Raw genomic sequence first — 21,845 nt, 5'->3', positions numbered from 1 at the left:
CAGTAAAGCTTTATAGAGGTTGCTACTGGCATACTACAGCCCTAATATATAGCATTTGGAAGGAGAGTTTGACATTGACCTGGTCAGCCTCTTTCACAGTTCTACTGGCTGAGGTAGAGTTTGTGATGTCATCAACCCGCCTCGCCTTCTGCCAATCATTGAATACAAAGTTTCCTCTGAATAGAGGGGCTTTAGTCGGCCCGACTTGTTTTTTTTCCCCAGGAGCAGGATGGGAAGTTTTTGTCCAGTCAAATCCCGCTGTCAGTCAAACCCTTCTCACAGGATTTGACTGACAGCAGCAGGAGCTGTTGAAGTCAACAATGGCAGTGAGTACAAACCTTAAAGTTGGACCCCAGCCAAAACAGCATGAATAAAATGTGGAAGGGTTAGATCCTGACTGGTTTCCATTGCTGTCTTTATCCCTCAGTGGGTAGATGCCCCCCCCCCTCTGTTCCTGACCCATTGATACCTTATTGCACCCTGACACACAAGATTTCTTATTCTGCCATCCAGCCCTGCCATTTCCGCAATGGAGACTCAGGCAGCAAGTTAAGTATTCTTAAAAATCCAATAAACCATTGATGTCACAAATTTAGCAGACATTGAAAGTGATTTTTACGATGCAGTCAGTCATTACTGAAAAGAAAGGACATTTCTTGGGACAAATCAATATATTTTTTTTTCCTTTTCAGATATAACCTTACAGGCAGCAGAATAAGGAATGGACAGATAAGAGGCAAACAGACCTACCGATCAAAAAATGTGGCAAGGAGTCGACGTAAAAGGACCTTATGCTTCACTCCAGCACAGAGGTGACAGTTCATAAGCTGTCCACGGGTGATGTATACCCCTGAGCCTGCAGAAGAACATAAAAAGGATAAATATATTCACTCCAAGCAAGGGACTTGAAATTACCTGTCATGGAGATTCCTGCCATTATGCAACCTAAAAAGGTCCAGTTTTCGTAAAAGCCTGCTTCAGTTAAACTTAAAAATGTTGGTATTTTATCTTGAGAATACCCTTAGGAGCAATAGTAACCACACACTGGATAAAGAAAAGCACATAATCTTGTTTTTTTTAGCTTTTGAAAAAAATCGTACAGACCATTGCTTTAGGGGTCCAAGAGTATGGGTGCTGAATGCTAAATGAAATAAACCTGAACCAAAACTACAAACATTTAGAGCGGACATCTATACCGTATGAGATATTTAATTGTACCCTTAGCACACCCAAAAACACATTATTCTAAATAAGGAGCAAGAGCTTGCAACTCAGTCCCAACACAAAATCTAATCTTTACCTGGAACTAAAAAAAAGAAGAAAAAAAACCATATCCTGAATCTGAAATTAAGCCCTTCACCTAGCTCAACCTAACCCCTATAACTAATCATGCATGTCAACCCAACCCCAAAACCTAATCCTGTGCCTCTAACCATCCCCTAAAACCTAACTAAGAACCTCCAGCTAAGCTCAGCACCTAATCTAGAACCCCCAACACACCCCTACACTGACCTAGGACCTCCAACTAACATCTACACCTCATCATTAACATCCAAGTAGGGGCCTGTTTCCAAGGGCTTTCGTTTGCTTCAACTTGATTATGCATTCTTATATAAGTCTATGGGAATGCAAAACCCACTTAAAGTGGTAGTAAAGAACAAACAAACCAAAAAATTGAGCCCCTAGGCAATTTAAGTCATAATGTGCTTTGTCTACACTGCATTCCAGCATATTATGACAGACCTTAAAATAAAGCCCTCCATCGCTGTCACCACTCCCACCTTCACCCAGTCTACCATCTAGGTTGGAATGGCTGGGTAGCGATGACGTCACTCCCAGGCATGCGCACTACTGTAGTATGCTATCCATTCAGAGCGCAGTGATGTCACAGGCCTCTACAAATGTGAATATCTCCTAAACGGTACATGTTTAGGAGATATTCACTGTACTTACAGGTAAGCTTTATTATAGGCTCACCTGTAAGTACAAGTCATAAAGAGGACTTTACTACTGCTTTAAAGCATGCCAAAAGGAAGGCAACTGCAGATCAAATGCACAATGTCAATGAATTCTGAATTATCAAAGAAGCTTCTTGATGCCATTGAAAAAAGCCCAAAGCCTGTTGACACAGGACCTAACTCTTACCCAGGCACATTGACCCAACCCTCAAACCTAATCTTGAACCTCAAACCATCCCCTAACACCTGACCAGACCAACCAATATCTGGACCTAACCCAGAATATCCAACTACTCACAGCTCCTAATGCTGAACCTTATACAGATCTCCCTCTAGTGGTTAATTTACAAATCTCAAAACATTGTAAGAGCAAATGTAATATGAAATAATAATCAAAAATAATTTATAAAAAAACTGCAATATCATCTTTAAATATGCTCTCCTTCAAAATACCCAAAGCTTTCCCTGTATAATTATCATTGTTTCCTTTACATTCTTTCCTTGAAACAGAAAAGCAGCTCATACAGAAATCCAATACTTAACCCCTTTAAAATAGCATGCCTTCTTTTCCATTATGAGAATATTGCCTTGTACTTTTCTCTGCTGTACCTGCGTGGCTGTGCCGTGCTGAGAACACTCGCTGTACATAGGTTCCCTCTATCTTTTCTTTTATTCTTTCATATGTGGCCGACTGCTAGAGGTATAAGGATCATGTAACCAGTAAGTTTACCTTTCCTGAAATGGGCTATTTTTCTGAAATTGAATTGGAATGATGTGAAGTGGCTAGCTTGGCTGCAAATAAAGCTTAGCAAGGTTGTTTTGTTGCAAAAAAAAACCCTCCATATTCTTTATTTAAGAGAGTAATGCTGAACAGATCTCAAAATTGGAGAAATTCTCAGCATATTCTTGTTTTAATAGGTAATCTTGCTGTCATGTGAAATACTGGAAGAAAAGGATAAATTCTCCCCCCCCATTACGGGGAAAGAAGTCCTTGTCCCTTGGCTAGCAGGTGTTGGCGAGCCAGGGAGACTTTGGACCTTTTCACAAATTACATTGCCAGATAAATCAATGGAATGAAGACAGCGCAGTGCTGGGGCTACGGTGAGATCTCAGGGCCCGGCTCCCCCCACCTCCCCGGCGCTCAGCTCCGTTACCTCGAATGAACTCGCACACACACAGATCTGCGGGTATTGATTCTAATTATAATGTGCTGACTGCGGAGAAGCGGAACTCCATCCCCTCCAGTCGAGTCAATCTGCACGCTGTGAGATAGGGAGGGCGTCTGCATTATAACACAGGCTGCCAGTTCTATATGCTGAGGAAAGAGAAGGAAAAAAAAAAAAGCATCTGAATGGGATTCCTGAGCTTTGGCCGAATGAGACATTTTTATGGCGTTTTTATTAGTACAGCTTGAGGGGCCTGCCATTCATGGAAGGAGAAGTGCAAGCAGCATCTCTAATCAGAGGTGAAAGACCAGGCCGGCAATTGTGAGAGTAAAAAAGAGGAACTTATTGCTGATGCAGGCAATACTCCAATGTGAACCAGAGGGCGGCCATATTGTTAGACTTTCATTTTACAAAAGGCTAATGTGAGAACAGTGGGCTAGATGAACTGCAGGACTTTGTAAAGAAAAATAAATATCTGTTGTTGCTCATACCAACCTACACTCTACCTACATTGTTTCTTTCTCATATCCTTCCAAAATCCAAAGCAGTTGTAATTGGGGTGGATATTTAGTTTAGAGGAACGTATTTAATAGAAAGTGTTTGTGAACAGAATTGAGCTTTAGGATACACAGTGTTTAAGCAAACCAAATGTCATTTAGCTATGCTTTACATCCACTTTAGCTTAAATTTAGGTGGTCCATATAGTGAACCTGGTGTCACTTTAAAAGAGAAGTTTGGGGATTTAAAAAGCAAACAGTCATATTCGCCTAGGTGGATGCAGAATTGATACATGCTAAATGTGTCTCCTATCAGCTCTAAGACTGAGAACTGAATGATCAAAGACTGCTGATTGCTCATGTTCTCAGTCTTCTGCTTGAGAGAGCCGGTGACAATCACCAGCTCTCTGCTCTGCCCTGCCCTTCCAGTGCTCATTGGAGCACCGGGCTCATGCACTAAGTGGCACACTTAGAGGCTGAGCCATCTATCGGTCCAAGTATCTGGGGGGATTTAAACTGTAAAGTCAGCCAATAGTGGGCTTTAGCCCGCTGTCGGCTAAAAAAGGGTCACAGGAATGCAGATCGAAGTGCACTCCTATGACCCATAGGAGAAGTAGGGCCAAAAGAGCTTTTGCCTTTGTTCTCCTTTAGGGTAATTATAAAAGAACAAGGAGAACTCTTTATGACTAAAGGAAAAGTGATGCAATCTCTACATAGGGAAAGGCTTCTTCATAGTAAGAGCTGTGAAAATGTACAAATCTCATCTCAAGAACCAGTTCTGGCCAGCTCAGTAGAATGTCTTAAAAAAAGAGCTAGATGCATTCCTAAATACACCAAATAACTCGCTAATAAAAACAATAGAGATTGTTGATCTAGGTAATATCTGATTGCTGGGGAATTAGAAAGGAATTTATTTTTCCCACTGGAACGAATTGGACCACGGTTTATAGGTGTTTTTTTTACCTTCCTCTGGATCAACTTTAGGAATGAGATCCTGCATATGGGGGTTTTACATTTATTCAATGATTTTTATTCTATTGGTTGAACAAATGAACTTTCTGCAACCTGACTATGTACAGTGGGTATAGAAAAGAATCACGCCATTTCATATAATCACATTTTGTTGCTTCGCAGCCCAAAATGAATACAGACACAGTTTTAGTTTTATCCAGCTGTATTTACTCTGTGCAACTTAAAACTCCCAAGTGAAAGATTTAACACCAACATGTCAGTGATTCTGTTTTTGAATTTTTTTACAATTTTTTCTGAGGATCACCCCCTTGTGTCAGTATTTTGTTGAACCACCTTTTGTTTTACATTCCAACCTTTAGTCTGTTGGGATATGTCTCTACTAACTTTGCACATCTAGACTTCACAATATTTGCCCACTCTTCCTTGCAGAACTGCTCAAGTTCAATTTAATTCGATGGTGATCATTTGTGGACTGCAGTCTTGAAGTCATTCCACAGATTTTCAATGGGGTTTAAGTCTGTACTAGGCCATGCAAGGACATTTACCTTTTTCTCCTTCGACCACTGTGTGGTCATTTTTGCTTTGGATCATTGTCCTGTTGGAAAGTAAACCGCCTGCCCATTGACAAGTTTCTGGCAGAGGGCAACAGATTTTGCTCAAGAATTTGACTGTATTTTGCCCCATCTATTTCTCCTTCTATCCTGAAGAGTGCTCCAGTCCTGCTGCAGAGAAACCCCCCCATAACCGGATATTACCACCTCCATGCTTTACTGTAGGAAAGGTGTCATTTGGATGGTGAGCTGTATTGGATTTCTGCCAGACATATTGTTTGGTTTTGGGGCCAAATAATTCAATTTTAGTGTCATCTGACCATAACACCTTTTTCATGTGTTCTCAGAATCTTCAAGATGCGTTCTGGCAAAGCTCAGTCGTGACTGCATGTGGCCTTTCTTGAGGAGTGGCTTTTTTTCTTGCAACCCTCCCATATAAGCCACATTTCTGGAGAATTTGTGATATTGTTGTGCACAATGACCACTCTTTGTCATAAATTCCTTCAGCTGCTTCAGAGTTGATATAGGCCTCTTGGTAACCTTTCTGACCATTTTCATCCTGGTTCTTTCATCCAAATTGGTACAACACAGATTCTCCCTGCATCAGGATGTTATTCTTAATACCTTCCAATAATAGACTTCACTGTGCTTCTAAGCACTGAAAAAACCTTTGAATTTTTTTTTTGGTATCCATCTCCACAACTTTATCCCAGAGATCTATGGACAGTGCCTTGCCACCCATAGTTGCTTGTTTGCGTCAGCTGCACTACCAGGGACAGAAATGCTCCAGGAAAGCTCTTTTCATGCTAAGCTTTGTGTGCCATTGAAAAGGTGATAAGCTACACCAGATTGAGTTTACAAGTCTTTAAGAGAGGGGGTGATCCTTTTTCCAACTCAGCAATTCTGTTTTTGATTTTTTTATCGACATGTTGGTGTTATAGCTTCCACTTGGATGTTATAAGTTGCACAGCTGTTATAAGTAAATACAGCTAAATAAAACAAAAATGGTGTCTGTCTTCATTTAAGGCTGCAAAGCAACAAAATGTGACTATTTAAAAGGGGGTGATTTTTTTCAATGCCCACTGTAGCTGTACAACTCTTAACCTAATGCCTACCCCTCAACCTCAAATGTAAGCTAACATTTAAATTTTTATTGTATACCCTAATGTTTACTTGAAGTAGAAGTAAACCTTGAAAAAAAAAATGTTGGGTTAAGCGTTTTTCATCAAGCAATCTTTTTCCTTTGTGTTTACGGCCTACAGTACCTGCACCCTGCAGTTTCTACTCCCAGCATCTTACAGATAATGGAGCCATGTGGTAGGATAATGTAAATCTAGAGCTTATGTACAGGAGTTTTGTTGTCAGTCACTACCCAATCGTGGGAGAGGAAGGATGCCTGCCCAAAAGAACTAGTGGAGAATATGGTGGAAGTGATGACCGTGAGCATTGATCTGGTAATGTCAGAAGAGAGCAGCCTAGGAGGTCTGACATAATGTGTGAACGCCATAAAGACAAAGGCTCTCCCTGCAGCTTAGTTCCACTTTAACCTCTAAATGACCAACTGGGTGCTTCAAGTGTTGGTCCTGATGGATACCAATTCTGCAACAGAAAATCCCTGATTCTCCAGTATAGATGGAGGGAGAGGAAGGCAGTGTCTTTGCTTCCCACATCCTAACAGAATTCCTGCTACAGAATCAGAGGTCCTGAAACAGAGACATTAAGAACAGGTGCGTCTTGTGATGCTCTGCTTTCTGATAAAGAGCAGAGCATCACACGCCTGGGTAAAAAGTGGTAGTGAACAGTTGCATTTGTTTTTCAGTGAAAGTACATACGGTAGTATGCTGTGTGTAAGCCACCCTTCCTGTAACAAAGTGCTCAAGAGCTGCTGATGCTACAAACGTCACGTAGATGCAGCATACATATATACAGAAAGTCTACAACTCTACTGGTTGAGGCGTTTTAGCGATTTAAAGAAAAAAAATCTTGGCCCTCCAGCATCTCACTGGTTAACAAAATAGATTTGGAAGGAAAAAAAAATACGTTCAAACTCCCCAAGGAAAGAGGTGGGATAAAACCCCAAAACACCTGCCAGCGGTGATATTAATTCACCGGAGGAAATAAGTCCATCGCTGGATGCATTATGAGCTGGAGATATTAATCTGCCTGCTGCAGATTGAAAAATGCAAATCGGACTCATCCACAGGTGCGCGTAGGCACGATTTACAGTTGTTCCTCACTGCGAAAATAACCCGTGTCACATTTAATAGTGCCACATAAAATGTAAACGCCAACAAAATGAATATTCTGGCTGCATAACGAGTGCTGGTATTCTGTATGCTAACAAGCGTTTACAGCGCCCCGGCTATTGTGCTGCGCAAGTAAATTGATTTTGTTGGAAACATACACAGTAGTTTGGATGTCGGCAGTGTTTTGCGGGGGCGACTGCGTGAGAGAGGAGGCTTAAAGGGCTAGTTATCCAAAATTATTATTTGCTTCATGTAAAAGAGTTATTAATGTTAACTATAGTCTTATCTGTATTTTTAGCTTTAGATATAAATGTGTGTAAAAAAAAAATTTCTCTATGTAATTTGTATATATACACATGTCCTTGGGGGGGACGGGGGGACAGCCATATTTGCTCATTACATATGAAGGCTGTGCTTCCTGCTTAGTAGTGCTAAACATTGACTGTTCGCCAGCACGCACACTCCGCTCCTCACAAGACCTCCTTCTCTCTAGTTCCCTGGTCTCCTCCTCCCATGCCCGCCTCCAGGACTTCTCCAGGGTGTCACCCATCCTCTGGAACTCCCTGCCCCAACCCATCAGATTATCACCTACTCTCCTCTCCTTTAGGCACACCCTGAAAACCCATCTCTTCAGGGAAGCCTACCCCACCCCCTGCTAACTTGCGACCTCCTCCACTCTTCCTACCACTCCATCCCCCACAGCTATCTCCTCCTGTGCCACCATCCCCTCCCTCCTAGATTGTAAGCTCGAAAGAGCAGGGCCCTCGATCCCCTCATGTTTTGCATTGTATTGTTACTGTTCTGTCACATGTTCTGTCCCCCTTTGTAATGTACAGCGCTGAGCGAACCATTGGCGCTTTATAAATACTGTATAATAATAATAATACCTAATAGTCACATCAGACCTGACTCAAAGCAATGGATTTACTACAGACTTAAAAGATGGGAAAGATTCACAATGCTCCCATTATCCTGAGTTCTTTTAATCTATACATGGGGGAGCTCGGCAGGCACAATTTTTTCATCCATAGAAATTTTTCATTAAAAAAGAAATGCGTGATTTCGTGAGGCTGCCATGTGCCCTACTAAGATATGAATTTTAGTGACAGGTCCACTTTAATGACATTCATTAATAAATATGAAACTTTAAGGAATGTACCAAACGCTGATACATTTAGTACTGAAAAGTACTGTAACTGTACTGTCCCTATCCATTGTTGTAAAAGCCTGGGCAAACTGATGGCGTTATTAAATCTTTAATAATATAAATAATAATAAATGCTGTAAGCCTCATTTAGGCTAAAATGGCAGCTAACATAAATAAGCTGAACAGCAGACTTAAATAAATCTGACATTTTTGGAACAGAGATACTTGTGAATGTCAGTGCTTATGTAAAATTTTTACATTTTAGATTTAAATAACCATTAACCCTAGGTCCACATGACTGCAGGTGGTGCCGCTGCGGATCCGCACGAAAATCCGTGCAGCTGAACCAACTGCACAGAGAATTGTGGACCTGTGGGCGGGTGCCATTACTTCTAATGGCATACCGCCCGCATTAGAAAACGCAACCGTAATGGGAACCAAGGTTCCCGTGTGGGCTGCATTTTCCAAAGAAGTGCACGGACTTTTCTCTGCGTGTCACGGGCACGGGACTTTATTCAAATTAATGGACTATTGTGCCCGTGCAAGACGTGGCCTGCACGGCCGCATGGATGTGAACCGGGGGTTAGCCTGAATATAAACTTCTTATTTCCCCCAAAAAGCATCTCACATGATGTCATGTATACAAGGGGTTCATTTCAGACCAGAACACAGAAAACAGAAGTTTCCTCACTTGCATCACAGTGAAATCCAAGTGGTCTGTTCAGGTAAGCACTGCAAATTGCAAGAACAACATGAAAAGTGCACTGACTCAGAGCAAGCAGTCCAAGTCACCTTTTCACTGACCAATAAACCCAAGTCTGATTGGAAGCCACAGGTCACTGCACTGCTGTCCAGGATAAAATGGATGGATGTTCATGTGTTATAATTGAGGTATGTGTCGGAATGCGTTTAGCACAATGTTGGATGGGGGCTTCCCATCAAAGCTCTGTGCAGGTCTGTTTCTGTTGCTCTGCACCTGATCCTTGAGTTTATACCCATCCTACCCAAAACCCGATCCTTGAGTTTATACCCATCCTACCCATAACCCAATCCTTGAGTTTATACCCATCCTACCCAAAACCCGATCCTTGAGTTTATACCCATCCTACCCATAACCCAATCCTTGAGTTTATAACCATCCTACCCAAAACCCAAGTTTACAATGCCAAGTTAAGAGAATGCTTCTACATTACAAGTGCCTATCAGTCTCTTGCAACACAGTGGCAGCCATTACTTGCACAGTCTCATGGTACACAGGAAAAGTCTTTTACTAGATCTTGTGACACAGGGGCAGTCTGTGGTATAATACCTTGATGACATTTTTGGCAAGGAGGCAATCTTTACGAAGACAATATAATGCAGCTCCAGAATTTGCTATGACAGCCTTTTTTAAGGCAGTGGATGTTTTAGGTAAGATGGCCCCTTGTAAGGAAGAGACCTTCTTTATTAAAACAGTCTCTTTTAAGGTAGAGCCAGACTTTGTTATGTCATGTTACAGACTCCAGTTACAGACTGGAGAAAAATCTAGCAAACTGTTGCTTCCTTCTGCTAGTTTCCAGGCCATCCTGCTGATCCCTTGGCTTCAGTGATTTTTTTAGTTACTGGGTGGAATAAATGTGCATTCAATTTCACCAACATCATACTGCTGACTGAAGCAATGAAACCAGACACAGACAACTAGCTTTTCCTGAGGGAGACCAGCAGCTTCAATAGTTTACTGCCCCATCCATTCAGCAAATCTGCAGCATCCCACCGATTGGCAGGCCACTAAATTCACATGAAGCCACAACAGCATCCAGGGAGGTTTAAATGAATCAACACAAGAGCCCAGCAGATCAGAAAGCAGATCAATAGGATTCACGTACCTGCAGAGTTGCAGTTATTTGGTTCTTTCTCTGACAGCTGTATAAATATGGGGTCTAAGTATTCCAAGGTCGTTCACAGCCCTCACCCAAGCAGGAAAATAGCTCATCATATGGAAGAATCATAGGATTCGCTCATAGCACATTAAGACTTTCCCTGGATTTTCGTAAACTGACTTCCTAGTAGCAACCAATCACATTTATCCTGCACTAGAAAGTAACAGTGGGAAAGTAAAAGACTTAGGTGTCCGTTTGTGAACCAGCGGTAATAGATCGCTGCTCAGTTCTCCGGCATTCTCGGAGAACACAGTTCTCCTGTGAATGCAGTTTATGAAGCAGTTCTCCGAACGAAGGGAGAACGGTCTCCAAACGCTGGATAACGGTCTACAAACTCTGAAAAACGGCTCATTTTACTATAATCTCTCGAGATTACAGTAAAAGATCAGTTTACTAAGCAGAGGTAAATTATCTCTGCTTAGTTTTCGGTCCCTCTGATTCTCCAGCTCTGAGCTGGAGAATCTGGAGGGAGAACACAGATCTCCAGAGAAGGGCTGACATGTCCTCCTGAGTGTCATAAACTGTGAATGACCAGAGAATAGCTGAGATCTGTTGAATCGCAGCTATTCTCTGTGTCATAAACGGACACCTGAATCAGAATGGCTACCATAGATTGTCTATAGTATTATACCTTTCTAATAAGTTCATACCTTAACTGCTGTCCCTAGAGAACAAAAAAGGCATGGCTGGTTGAACAAATTGTATTTACCTGCAACCAGTTCCAGCTTCTCCCCTGGGTCACCTTCCGAGTAGAGCTTCGGGTGGCAGCGGTAGCCAATCTGACTAATGAGGCTCGCTGGAAGTGCCACCAGGTCTCTCCGAATCAGGACACAAGAACGATTCTCCAGTGAGTTCTGTATTTGATCTCCTTTCTCCTGACCAACTAGTGAACAAAAAAGGAAACCATAAACATTAGTAAAAAAAAACACATGGTCATATTTCAGAGAACCACAACCCTCAGCACTACTGGAGGACTCTGTTTCTTAGGTTACCCAACTTTCTTTTCTTTCTCACTTTTCTTCTGCAAGATGATTGCTCCTTCCATAATCTAAATGTCCTCTGTGGATACTCTGTGCTGATGGAGGACTCCACCATTGTGCCAACTTTGCTCTCTCAAAATACTCTGTGCTGCTGGAGGACTCCACTATTGACTCCTGAAATAGTACTCGTTGTTGGAACACTCTGCTCCTATCTATCTCTGCTGGCCTGAAATACTCTGCACTGCGTTCATTTTGCCATCTAAAGCTGGCCATTTTATTCAGCCAGTTGGATGAACAAAACTACAATGAAAAATGAACAGATTCCTCCATCCACACAAGTGAGGTGGATGAAGGAATCTCCGCTGTTCAAATAAACTGATCAGTGGCTGCAGCCGCTGATCAACCAACGTTTTTCAACATTCTCGTTCATGAAAATCAGACCTAACAATTTACTTTTTTTTGAACCGGGACACCCACACATGGATCAAAATTTGGCTGGACCTTGCTGAATTGGCAGAATTTCGATCCATCTATGGCCAGCTTTATGCTCCTTTCCTGAGAATACTACTGGTATAGGACTCTGTTCCTTCCCTGATCCAACTTTCCTCTCTTGAAACACTATGCTGGTGATGTATTCTGCTCCTTCTGCTAACATGTTAACATTTTTGTCTTTTGCACTTCACATATTGCCATATACTTCCAAACTGAACCCTCTTTATCCAGTCCCTCCACTTACTACAAATAAGTAAAACCTATATGTAGATATAGAAATGTCATTCTTTAGTTCGTGTAGGGACTGGCCAGGGAGGGATTACTTTAAAAGCAGCTTTCCAGCTTGAATATCATAATATGTACTTCACATACACACACAAACCATCTGGAAATAAACAAGTGCTCATCACAGCGTTGGCGAGAGATGTGACTACATTCTGATACAATATATTGCAGTGTCTGTATCAACAGATATTAATTATGTCGGATCTGCCTGACAGAACAAAGGAGGTCCGCACCGCCAGACAGACAGCCACAAAATCTGCCATGGTGGCATCCTTGCAACAAGTACCAGACCTTCCCGGAGTGGCATGGGCACAGGCTACTCCAAACAGATCTGTCATTGTTTAGGACAGGACTAGATGTTGCCCAGACAGAACGGAGGCGCCCACTACCTACAGCAACAGACACTCCATTCTGCCAACCACAGGCAAAGTATGGAACAAGCAGTGACACCACTGCACCTTATTACAGGGTTATATAAAAGAGCTTTTGATAACACTAAAAAAATGCAAATGTTGTGAGATTAAAGGATTACTCCGCTCAAAACAACACTAGCAGTGTTTGGTGGATGCTTTTCACGTTTCTCAGGTGGGGAGTTCCAAGTCTACATACCTGCCACTGCCATTAGGCTACTCCCTTTCTCCCCTGCTGGATTTTTTATTGCTAACATTGTGGAGAAGGAGCAGAAACACTCCAAGGCAGGCGGGAACATAGCTGAGATATACCAGCAGGCGACTGAGCCCACCAGACTCCATTTACAACTAAAAATAACTGAAATTGCATTCTTGGGTAGACGTAGCCACCTTTCATTGCAAAGAAATATCGTTTACTATGATAGGTTTGGTTGGCTGTTATACTGGAGGCGTTATTTAAGGAGAGACGCAGTCTGGAAAGAGTTAACACTGGCTGCGTATCGGGGATTTTGGACAGGTTACACAGTGTTCCACTAAATGCCAGCTCCTCCCAGATTTGTATTCCTATAAATTCCCGGGGAGCAGAACAGCTTCTTGTGGCCTTTAGAACCGGCTTGCTCTGTCCTTTTTTAGAGCTTTGCCTTGTCACAAGTTGTGAAGTTTATAAATACTCGTATTTCACCGGCACCTCGAGTCTCGCAGAACATCTGCCAGTGTGCCTGTGCGATTAAACATTCACCCCTTGTCAGCCAGAGTGGCCACAAAACTCACTAAGGTTATATTAGGATACGCTGGGTGCTCATTCTAACACCTTCCTCTTGTGTCATGGACCAGCAATCAGTAAAGAAGAACTCCACTGAGTGATGCTGGGACACAGAATGGCGACAGGATAAAATGGCTCTAATAATGTAGAAAATCTGAAATATTATTTTGTATGCCAACTTACTTTCTAAAACATTTTGTGTCTGTAAAGGATATTCATAGTATTTTGTTAAAAGTTAGAACTCCCTTCAAAACAGTTTTGGACAGATTTAGAATATCTGTTGGGTTTTGATTATTGCCATTGTTAGTGTTAGAAAGATTCACCTTCATTTCCTGTCTTAATGACCCAAGAGAAAGGGAGAAGAACTCTCCCACTTCTCACTGGAGGTAAGGGGACTTAGCAAATACGAACCTGGCAGATAGAGAATATCATTATTAATTAATATTCTTTCACCCCCGTAGGCAGAGGAGCATAGCCAGGAGGAGTTCAGGATGAAGCTGTATCTTTATCTCTCTATATAGTGGCTGGGTTCCAGAGTGCAGTGTTGCCACCTTCTGTCTTTCTATCAGTTTCCTGGATGAGCTTGTTTGGAGTGTCTATACATATAAGGTGCAGCACTAAAATAACATAAATAAAAACAGCATATTATAGCATAAAATAAAGTGCAAATATCAGATCACACTGAGGTGAACTTGAGTGAATAAAGAGTCCCAAGATAAATGAGGGCCCAATGTGGGGATCCAGTAGATCCTAATGAGTGCGTGGGGCAGAGTTCCAGTGTACCACACGGTGAATCTAGGGTAAAAAATGCACACTCACCAGAAGTACGTCAAAAATACGCATGTGAAATTTATCCTGTTACATCAGGTAGCGGTCATCTACTGCCAAGGTAAGGTCAGGGTCATACACCTTCCAATCGCAACTCAGGGTAGGTACTCCAAAACGTGTCTCAAACGTCACATAGCGTGATACCGTATACACTGAGTTTATTATATCAGAAGGTAACACAACATTGAATGGTAGGGATAAAATGAAAGTAGTGTTACCTTCTGATATAATAAACTCAGTGTATACGGTATCACGCTATGTGGTGTCCCTTATTGGGCTCTCTTCAATGAGAGTCCCCACTTGCAGAACCTGTTCAAAAAGGGACCCCAGATGGTGACACGTTTGAGACACGTTTTGGAGTACCTACCCTGAGTTGCGATTGGAAGGTGTATGACCCTGACCTTACTTTGGCAGTAGATGACCGCTACCTGATGTAACAGGATAAATTTCACATGCGTATTTTTGATGCACTTCTGGTGAGTGCGCATCTTTTACCCTAGATTCACCATGTGGTACACTGGAACTCTGCCCCACGCACTCATTAGGATCTACCGGATCCCCACGTTGGGCCCTCATTTATCTTGGGACTCTTTATTCACTCAAATTCACCTCAGTGTGATCTGATATTTGCACTTTATTTTATGCTACAATATGCTATTTTTATTTATGTTATTATAGCGCTGCACCTTATATGTATGTACTCTGTTGGAAGGTTCATTCTTGGTTACCTTTTTGGTGTTCTAGCTGCTATCTTTTATTAAGTTTTGGATAGCGCTCGCATACTACCTCTTTATTATTGTTTGGAGTGTCGGCACCCAATCTATGCATTAGACTACAGGAGGAGGTTTTGCAGTGCTTTGAGTGGCAATCCAAGTATTCATATATGGGCTATGCTTTACGGTTTCTCTCAATTCAAGTCTAAGGCAGGCCATAGATGATGCAATCTTCTTTCCTTCAATCTGCAACAATGACTGTATTCATGAATGAATCCCTCTTGTGGATGTATTGTATTCTGCTAGTAAAAATCTGACATGCTGTTTGTACCCAAATCAATCGAAGCAAAAACTTGGGTACACTCAGTCTACCCATAGATGGTTTGAATGTTGGCTGGTCCCTACTGAACTGGCCGAGATTTGAACTATCTATGGCCAACTTAACAGTCAGCTCAGACTGATGGAAAATAAGAGAGTCTTGATATCTTGCTTAGTCACTACCCCATTATGCTCTTGTGTTGCAATGCCAAAAGTGTAAGCCATCCCTAGGGGGTGATGAGGATGAATTCCAAACATGGGAAGCACTCACCACATAATATTATTTTCTCCCTCATAGAGGGTGTTTTCATGAAGGTAGAGAGAAGGTCAGGAGCATATTTCCTACCTTATGGAGGGTCATGTTGAAGGATTTGATATCCCAATATAATTAAAAAAGTGGAGAAAATATCAGGAAAAGGGAACTTCCTATCTTATGAAGGGTCATGTTAGGGAATGTGATATCCCAGTTGTCAATGTATTCAGAAAGGTAGAAGGAGTGCCAGGAGGAGAGCATTTTCTACTTTATGGAGGGTCATGTTGGAGGATGTGACATCTCAGTACTGAATGTAAACAGGAAGGTAGAGAGAGGGCAAGAGCAGAGTATTTTCTACCTTATGGGGGGATTCATATTGGAGGGTGTAATAACCAGATAATGAGTGTAATCAGAAAGGTAAAAGAAAGATCAGGAGGAGAATATGTTCTACCTTATGGAGAGTGTCATATCCTGGAGGTAGGTTTAATCAAAAAGATAGAGAAAAGGTCAGGGGCAGTGTATTTTCTACCTTATGGTAGTTCCTTTTGGAGGGCATGACATCCTGGTGGTAAGTGTAATCAGAAAGGTAGAGAAGATCAGGAACTACCTTACGGTGACCTATGTTGGAGGGTGTAATATCCTAATGGTAAGTGTAATCAGAAGATCAGGAGGAGAGTATTTTCTACCTTTCAGAGGGTCACGTGTGTCCACTGTGCCTTTACAGAGTGGTGGGCTCCCACCATGCGAACTTGCCCTCAATCTATCCATTGCTATATGTGCTCCTATTAAGGAGATTAAAAAAATTAATAGAGTTAGAACTGCAGTAGACAGAGGAGCCTTGACATGGGCACTGAAGCTTACGCATACATTTGCAGGTGTGTGCAAACAAAAACCTCTGTTTTAACGTGACTTGTTAGACAGGATCAATTTGGTTGTTTTTGCTTGCTGGTAAGTGTGCTGGGAAATCTTTTGTTTGTTTGTGCCATACATTGCCCTTCAATGTGCAATTTACTGCAAAGGCTAGTTAAAGGGTGGGGAGGTTGCCACTTTTTTGTACAGAGTCATGTTGGAGGATGTGATATCTCAGAGGTAAATGTAATCAGAAAAGAAGAGAAGGGCAAGAGCTGAGTATTTTCTACCTTATGGGGGGCCATGTTTGAGTATGATATCCTGGTGGGGAGTGTAATCAGAAAGGTAAAGACAAGATTGGGAGAAGAGTAATATCTTCCCTATAGAGGTTGATGGTGGATGGTGTGATATCCTAATGTTTAATGTATTCAGAACAGTAGAAAGAAGGTAAGGAGCAGAGTATTCCCTATCCTTAAAGAGGGTCTAAAGCAGTGTTTCTCAACCTTCAGTCGATGCACCCTTTAAAACTATGCACAATCTCGAGGCACCCAATTCTAAAATGTAAAAAGCTAACTAGTAATTTTACATAATTCAGCAGTCTCTATACATGTAGGATACCCAACATTAGGAGGGGATTTTTAAAATGCAACATACCTTTGCTCACTGGTACTGACTACTATTTGAGCATTTCTCTTTTTGTTTCTCGTTTCTCTCTCCCTCATTGAGCTAATGTGACCCCAGTGCTGACGGAGAGGGGCATGGGAGAAGCAAATAAGGATGTCCTCAGGCACCTGCCATCCTCCTTATCAACCTATGATGGCATTGGTTGTTAGGAAGCTGGCCAGCACAGTACCCAAGGTTGTAATGTTGTACAATACAGTCTGTTGCTTTGTGTAACAAAACCAAAAAAAAGGCAGGCTTGCTCCAAGTGCTGGCTTGTTGACAATTTTTGGGCAATTTGACACAATTGTTAGGCATCTTGCCAATGCAGTCCTGAAGAACCCAGAAGGCACCCTGGTTTGAAATGGCTGGTCTACAAAAGATGCTTTAGAAAAGAATGCTCTTGGAAGCTTTGCAGGCTAATAGTGGTAGTGTTGCTGCAACTGGAGAGCTAAAGGCTTACCCTTAAAAACACCCACAAAGCACAGAATATAATCTAAAAAACAGTTATAGATCAACAAAAGGTTATAGAACACGGCAGCGCTCTGTAGCCATAAAGTGTTGGCGCTGTCTAGACATGTGCTGTTGCTTAATACTGTGGTGTAGAGGTCACAGCAAACCGAATCAAGAGAGGAGGGAGAGCTCAGCTTGTATTGTCTCCCCAGTATACAGAGATTAAATATTCCTTTGCCAGGTATTGCAGCAAACATTGGCAGAATTACTGGCAAAGCCAAACACTCACTTCCTGTCCCTTTCCCGGTATATTTACCAACAACCGCTGCTTGGCAATTTGGCTAACGGCTCCGTTACAAACAAAAGAAAATTTGCTAACACAGTACTGCTAGGACACTAATGCCTAACAATGAGGTTTTGTTCCACAATGACACATATGTACACATACTTTGGGATAGGCTACTAATGGTAGCACTTAATATTTACTATGAAAATGTGGATAAAAAGTCTGCCAAATAGTTACATGGTGTATATAATCTGTACTTATTCTAAGTGTATGGACTCTGCACAATGCCACTTCTCTTGTTCTATATGCTGGGTGTAATTCTCAGTATCTGTTCCTACTCTGCATGTATGGATTCTGTACAGTACCACTTCTCTGGTTCTGCATGTTGGGTATAATATTCAGTATGTATGGACACTGCAAAGTAGCACTTCTCTTGTTCAGTATGCTAGGTATTATTCTCAGTATCTAATCCTAGTCTGCATGTATGAGCGCTGTCCAGTTCCACTTCTCTTGTTGGGTATGTAGGCTATTATTCTCAATATCTGATTTTTTGTTTATATTTGAACGCTGCACAGTACCACTCTTCTTGATATAATTCTTTATCTGATAACCAAAGTCATCTGAAGGCGGAGGGCCACTTTATCCAGCACCATAACTCCCTTCCCATGACTGTTCTTATCCTGTTGTGCATTAGTGTGGAATTAGTGTCATCTAGCTTACACCTTTAAGGGTGAGAACATCTGTTTAATGCAAGTAAAAAAAAATTGCATTATCATAGGAAGGAAATGAGAGTCCAGCTAATCCCAGAGCAAGGGACAACTAATCAGCATGCAATGTACCAGCACTGCGGGCAAGAGGAACACGCCCGGCATTAACCCTGTGTATGTATCTGGTAACTCCAGCGTCCAAGTAGAGCCATGACCAGCCTGCAGGCTTACCCACAATACAGGCAGCTGAATTTATACATATGTAAAATATGCCTAAATATATTACAAATATAATTAATACAAATATATATATATATATATATATTTTAATTAGTGTGGGAAATCTAACTTTTAGCGGATAGACAGAAAGACAGAATAAAAAAAATAAATGACTGCAGGAAATCTACCTTTGTGGGAAAGGCAGAGACAATTTGTTGGGGGGGTGTTGGGGGTGTGGAGACACAAATAACTGTGGGTAAAACTCCTGCTTGTGTTAGGGGCAGAGCCAAACTACTGCAGAGAGAATCTCCCATTATAGCAGTCACACTTTTACACTGTCCTACAGACTCTAGCTGCATGGAAAAGCAGAGGATGGGATGGTGTGAAGCATGGGGGGGTTGGGTGGATGGCATGGGAAGCAGTGCACAAGAGGCAAACTTCAGCCCTATTTATATATAGATCATTGAGAAAAGGAAAAAAAAAATTGTTCTACACAGTGTCACTAGTGATAAACCTGTGCGGTTTGCATAGCCAAGCTTACTGTGATAGGAAAGACAGGTACCGTTAAAGGGATACTATCATTTTTTGTCAATTGTTTTAACATTTTACATGTTTAAACGGCTGTGGTATATATCCGTTTTTGCACCCTTTATATAACATCTTTACAAATTAATATTTCATATGAGGTGTGCACAAACTACCCTGGCTCCTTCAGTTGCATGTTAATGCTATTGAGCTCTGTCAACAGGCCTTTTCAGCAAAGCAGGTCAGACTAGTCTTGAATTCAGATTTTAAACAAAAGGAACCTAAAGCTCTATCTGCTTACTGGAAATTAAAATACAACGTATTTATAGACAATATTTCAACTTTAACCAAGCAAAAAAAACGTTTGTATCTTCCCACAGAAAAAATATCAACAAAACCACAATTGCTGTAAGAGCTTTTTTTTTTTTCTTTCTTTTTTTAGGCGAGATCAAGCCTCACATATTTCATCTGCAGATACCTAAACCACCAATATCAAAACATAACCAAATAAATAAAAGCTACAAAATAAACCTTTATTTATTCATTTATTAAACACGATACAGAAGCCCCAGGAGATCCCAACGCTTTAATGGCCTTTGTGTACAGCCTTAGATTGTATTTTACTAAATGACTCTGAAAATGAAGCAAGCTTTGAATGAACAAGCTGCATGTAAAGTGAACTCCAGTGACACACCCCTCTCAACACGGAATAATGTGACATTGTCTCATTGCCAGAGGGCAGCATAACAGGATGTAAGCAAAAATGTGAGACATAGGGAGAGCTGTATAGGAATGGATGAAACATATATTGAAGGCAGAAACTCACATCTGACTGTAATGTTGTCAGGATTCTACAGAATGTTTCTGTTTTTACTTTCCTGCAGGGTCACATTGAGTAAAAAGTAAAATAAAACAACAAAACAGAAAGTTATTGTCGGCCATTCTAATACCCAACAGTTGATTTACTAAACACAAACAGAATGTGCACTTTGCAAGTACAGATGCTCCAGACTTTAGTAAATGAGGTGAAGCTTCACTTTACAAAGATTACCCAATCACATGCAAGGAAAACAAAAAAAGCATTTCACTTGGACATGATTGGATGATGGAAGTCAGCAGAGCTTCCCATCATTTACTAAGCTCAGGAGCAGCTGCACTTGCAAAGTGCACAGTCTAATTGACTGTAGTAAATAAACCCCAATGTGTTCTATGAAGGATTTAAATGAGCTAGTCCCAAGTACAGTCTCAGAAAAGCACGGTCACATTTTTCAGAGTAAATAACCTTACAACACGAGGAACAGTGAGAGAAAGGAGAACACATAGAAAAAAAGATTTAAGATGGAGGCCAATATACCAGCCTAAAAAGTAAACTTGTGCTGAAACAGATGTGTTATCTGTATGTTGGACCTGTTTCCAAAAATGCCATTTCACTGGCTGTCATGCTGATCCACTGGCTACAATGCTTTCTAAATCTGATCAGAACAAGCATATGGTACGTGAAGTCAACCTTAATCTGCACATCTGTTCTGGGCGATTCAGTAAATATTATAGCCAGAAAAATCAGCACGAAAGCAAGACAGCTAGCATTTTCAGAGGTGATCAATCACGGCCTATAACTACATCAACTGGAAAATTATGTTTCCTACCTGAGTATCCCCCAGAGGACTTGATATACATCTGCCCATAATGATCCTCCACCATAGTGTCATAAGCCTCATCCTCCTCCTCGTCTTCCTCATTGTGGTAGGATGTTGGGCTGTCCGTGGTCGGTATGCTGCTTGCACTAGGACTTGTGCGTTCCCCTTGTGAATACGACACTTGCTGTACACTGGGGAAGAGCGTAGCTAGGGTAGACATACCATAGTAAGAAACCCGCTGTAGCTTTGGCGGAGCCACTGCAGACAAGGTTCCTCCTGTGCTGTCCCTGTTTTGAATCTCGGTCGGCCTCTTGCCAGTCATGTTGGGTACCACAATAGGCTGCACCTCCAAGCTCTCATTTTTCACTCGGGTGAGAAGCGGGATGGGCATGGAAGGAGACATTACATAGGAAGCGGAGGTGGCGGCAGCTGTTGTCTGGTTGCAGGGGCTCTGGGGTTCCGAACTGGTATCTTCAATCATGGTGGTCTGAGAGTCACAATGAGGTGAGCTCACCTTGAACATCAAGTCTGTCCCTCGCTCTACGATGTGCTGAATCTGAAGGAAGCCAGCCGTGTACATCACCACCAGCTGCTCGCTTGCCGCCATAGTTAACTTCCCGGTGTAGCAAAATGACAGAATTTGCTGGAAGCACGCTGGCGGCACCGTTGCTGGCAACTCGAAGGCGCTCTTGCTGTTGCCACTGAACAGATCTCTGAAGTATAAGCTGCTGGCCGCTAGGACAGCACGGTGCGCCTTGAAGGCCTGGCCTTTCACCACAATGGAAACATCGCAGTAGAGTCCCATAAGCCTCTGCTCATTCAGGCATCCCAAGACTGTGTTCCCAAAATTGGGGATTTCTATGTGTAACATCTGTGACATGGCTGGGCAGTGACAGAGCAGGCTTTGGACATTCAACAAGGTCAACGCAGAGACTTTTCACATCTGGAAAAAAAAACAAAAAACAAGTTTGGATTAACAAATAAATTAAAGCTAAAAGGCCAGTGACTATG

General features: G+C 41.8%; 1 protein-coding gene across 2 annotated transcripts in view; it reads right to left on the bottom strand.

Moving 5' to 3' along the window:
• Positions 1 to 21,845, bottom strand: part of NACC2 (NACC family member 2) — an 82,707-nt gene that overhangs the window by 19,155 nt on the left and 41,707 nt on the right. For both annotated transcript variants that reach the window (XM_089684651.1, XM_089684650.1), the window contains exons 3-5: positions 20,844 to 21,777; positions 11,166 to 11,339; positions 751 to 856 (exon numbers count right to left, since the gene is read on the bottom strand). In XM_089684651.1, coding sequence (XP_089540777.1) covers positions 751 to 856; positions 11,166 to 11,339; positions 20,844 to 21,714 — 1,151 coding nt within the window. In that variant the 5' untranslated portion in view covers positions 21,715 to 21,777. The remainder of the gene's footprint in view (positions 1 to 750; positions 857 to 11,165; positions 11,340 to 20,843; positions 21,778 to 21,845) is intronic.

This window comes from Staurois parvus, unplaced genomic scaffold (assembly GCF_062004578.1).
Source record: "Staurois parvus isolate SC_StPar_1 unplaced genomic scaffold, SC_StPar_1.0 ptg000352l, whole genome shotgun sequence".
NCBI lineage: Eukaryota > Metazoa > Chordata > Amphibia > Anura > Ranidae > Staurois > Staurois parvus.
This window is presented reverse-complemented; position numbering and strand designations above follow the sequence as displayed.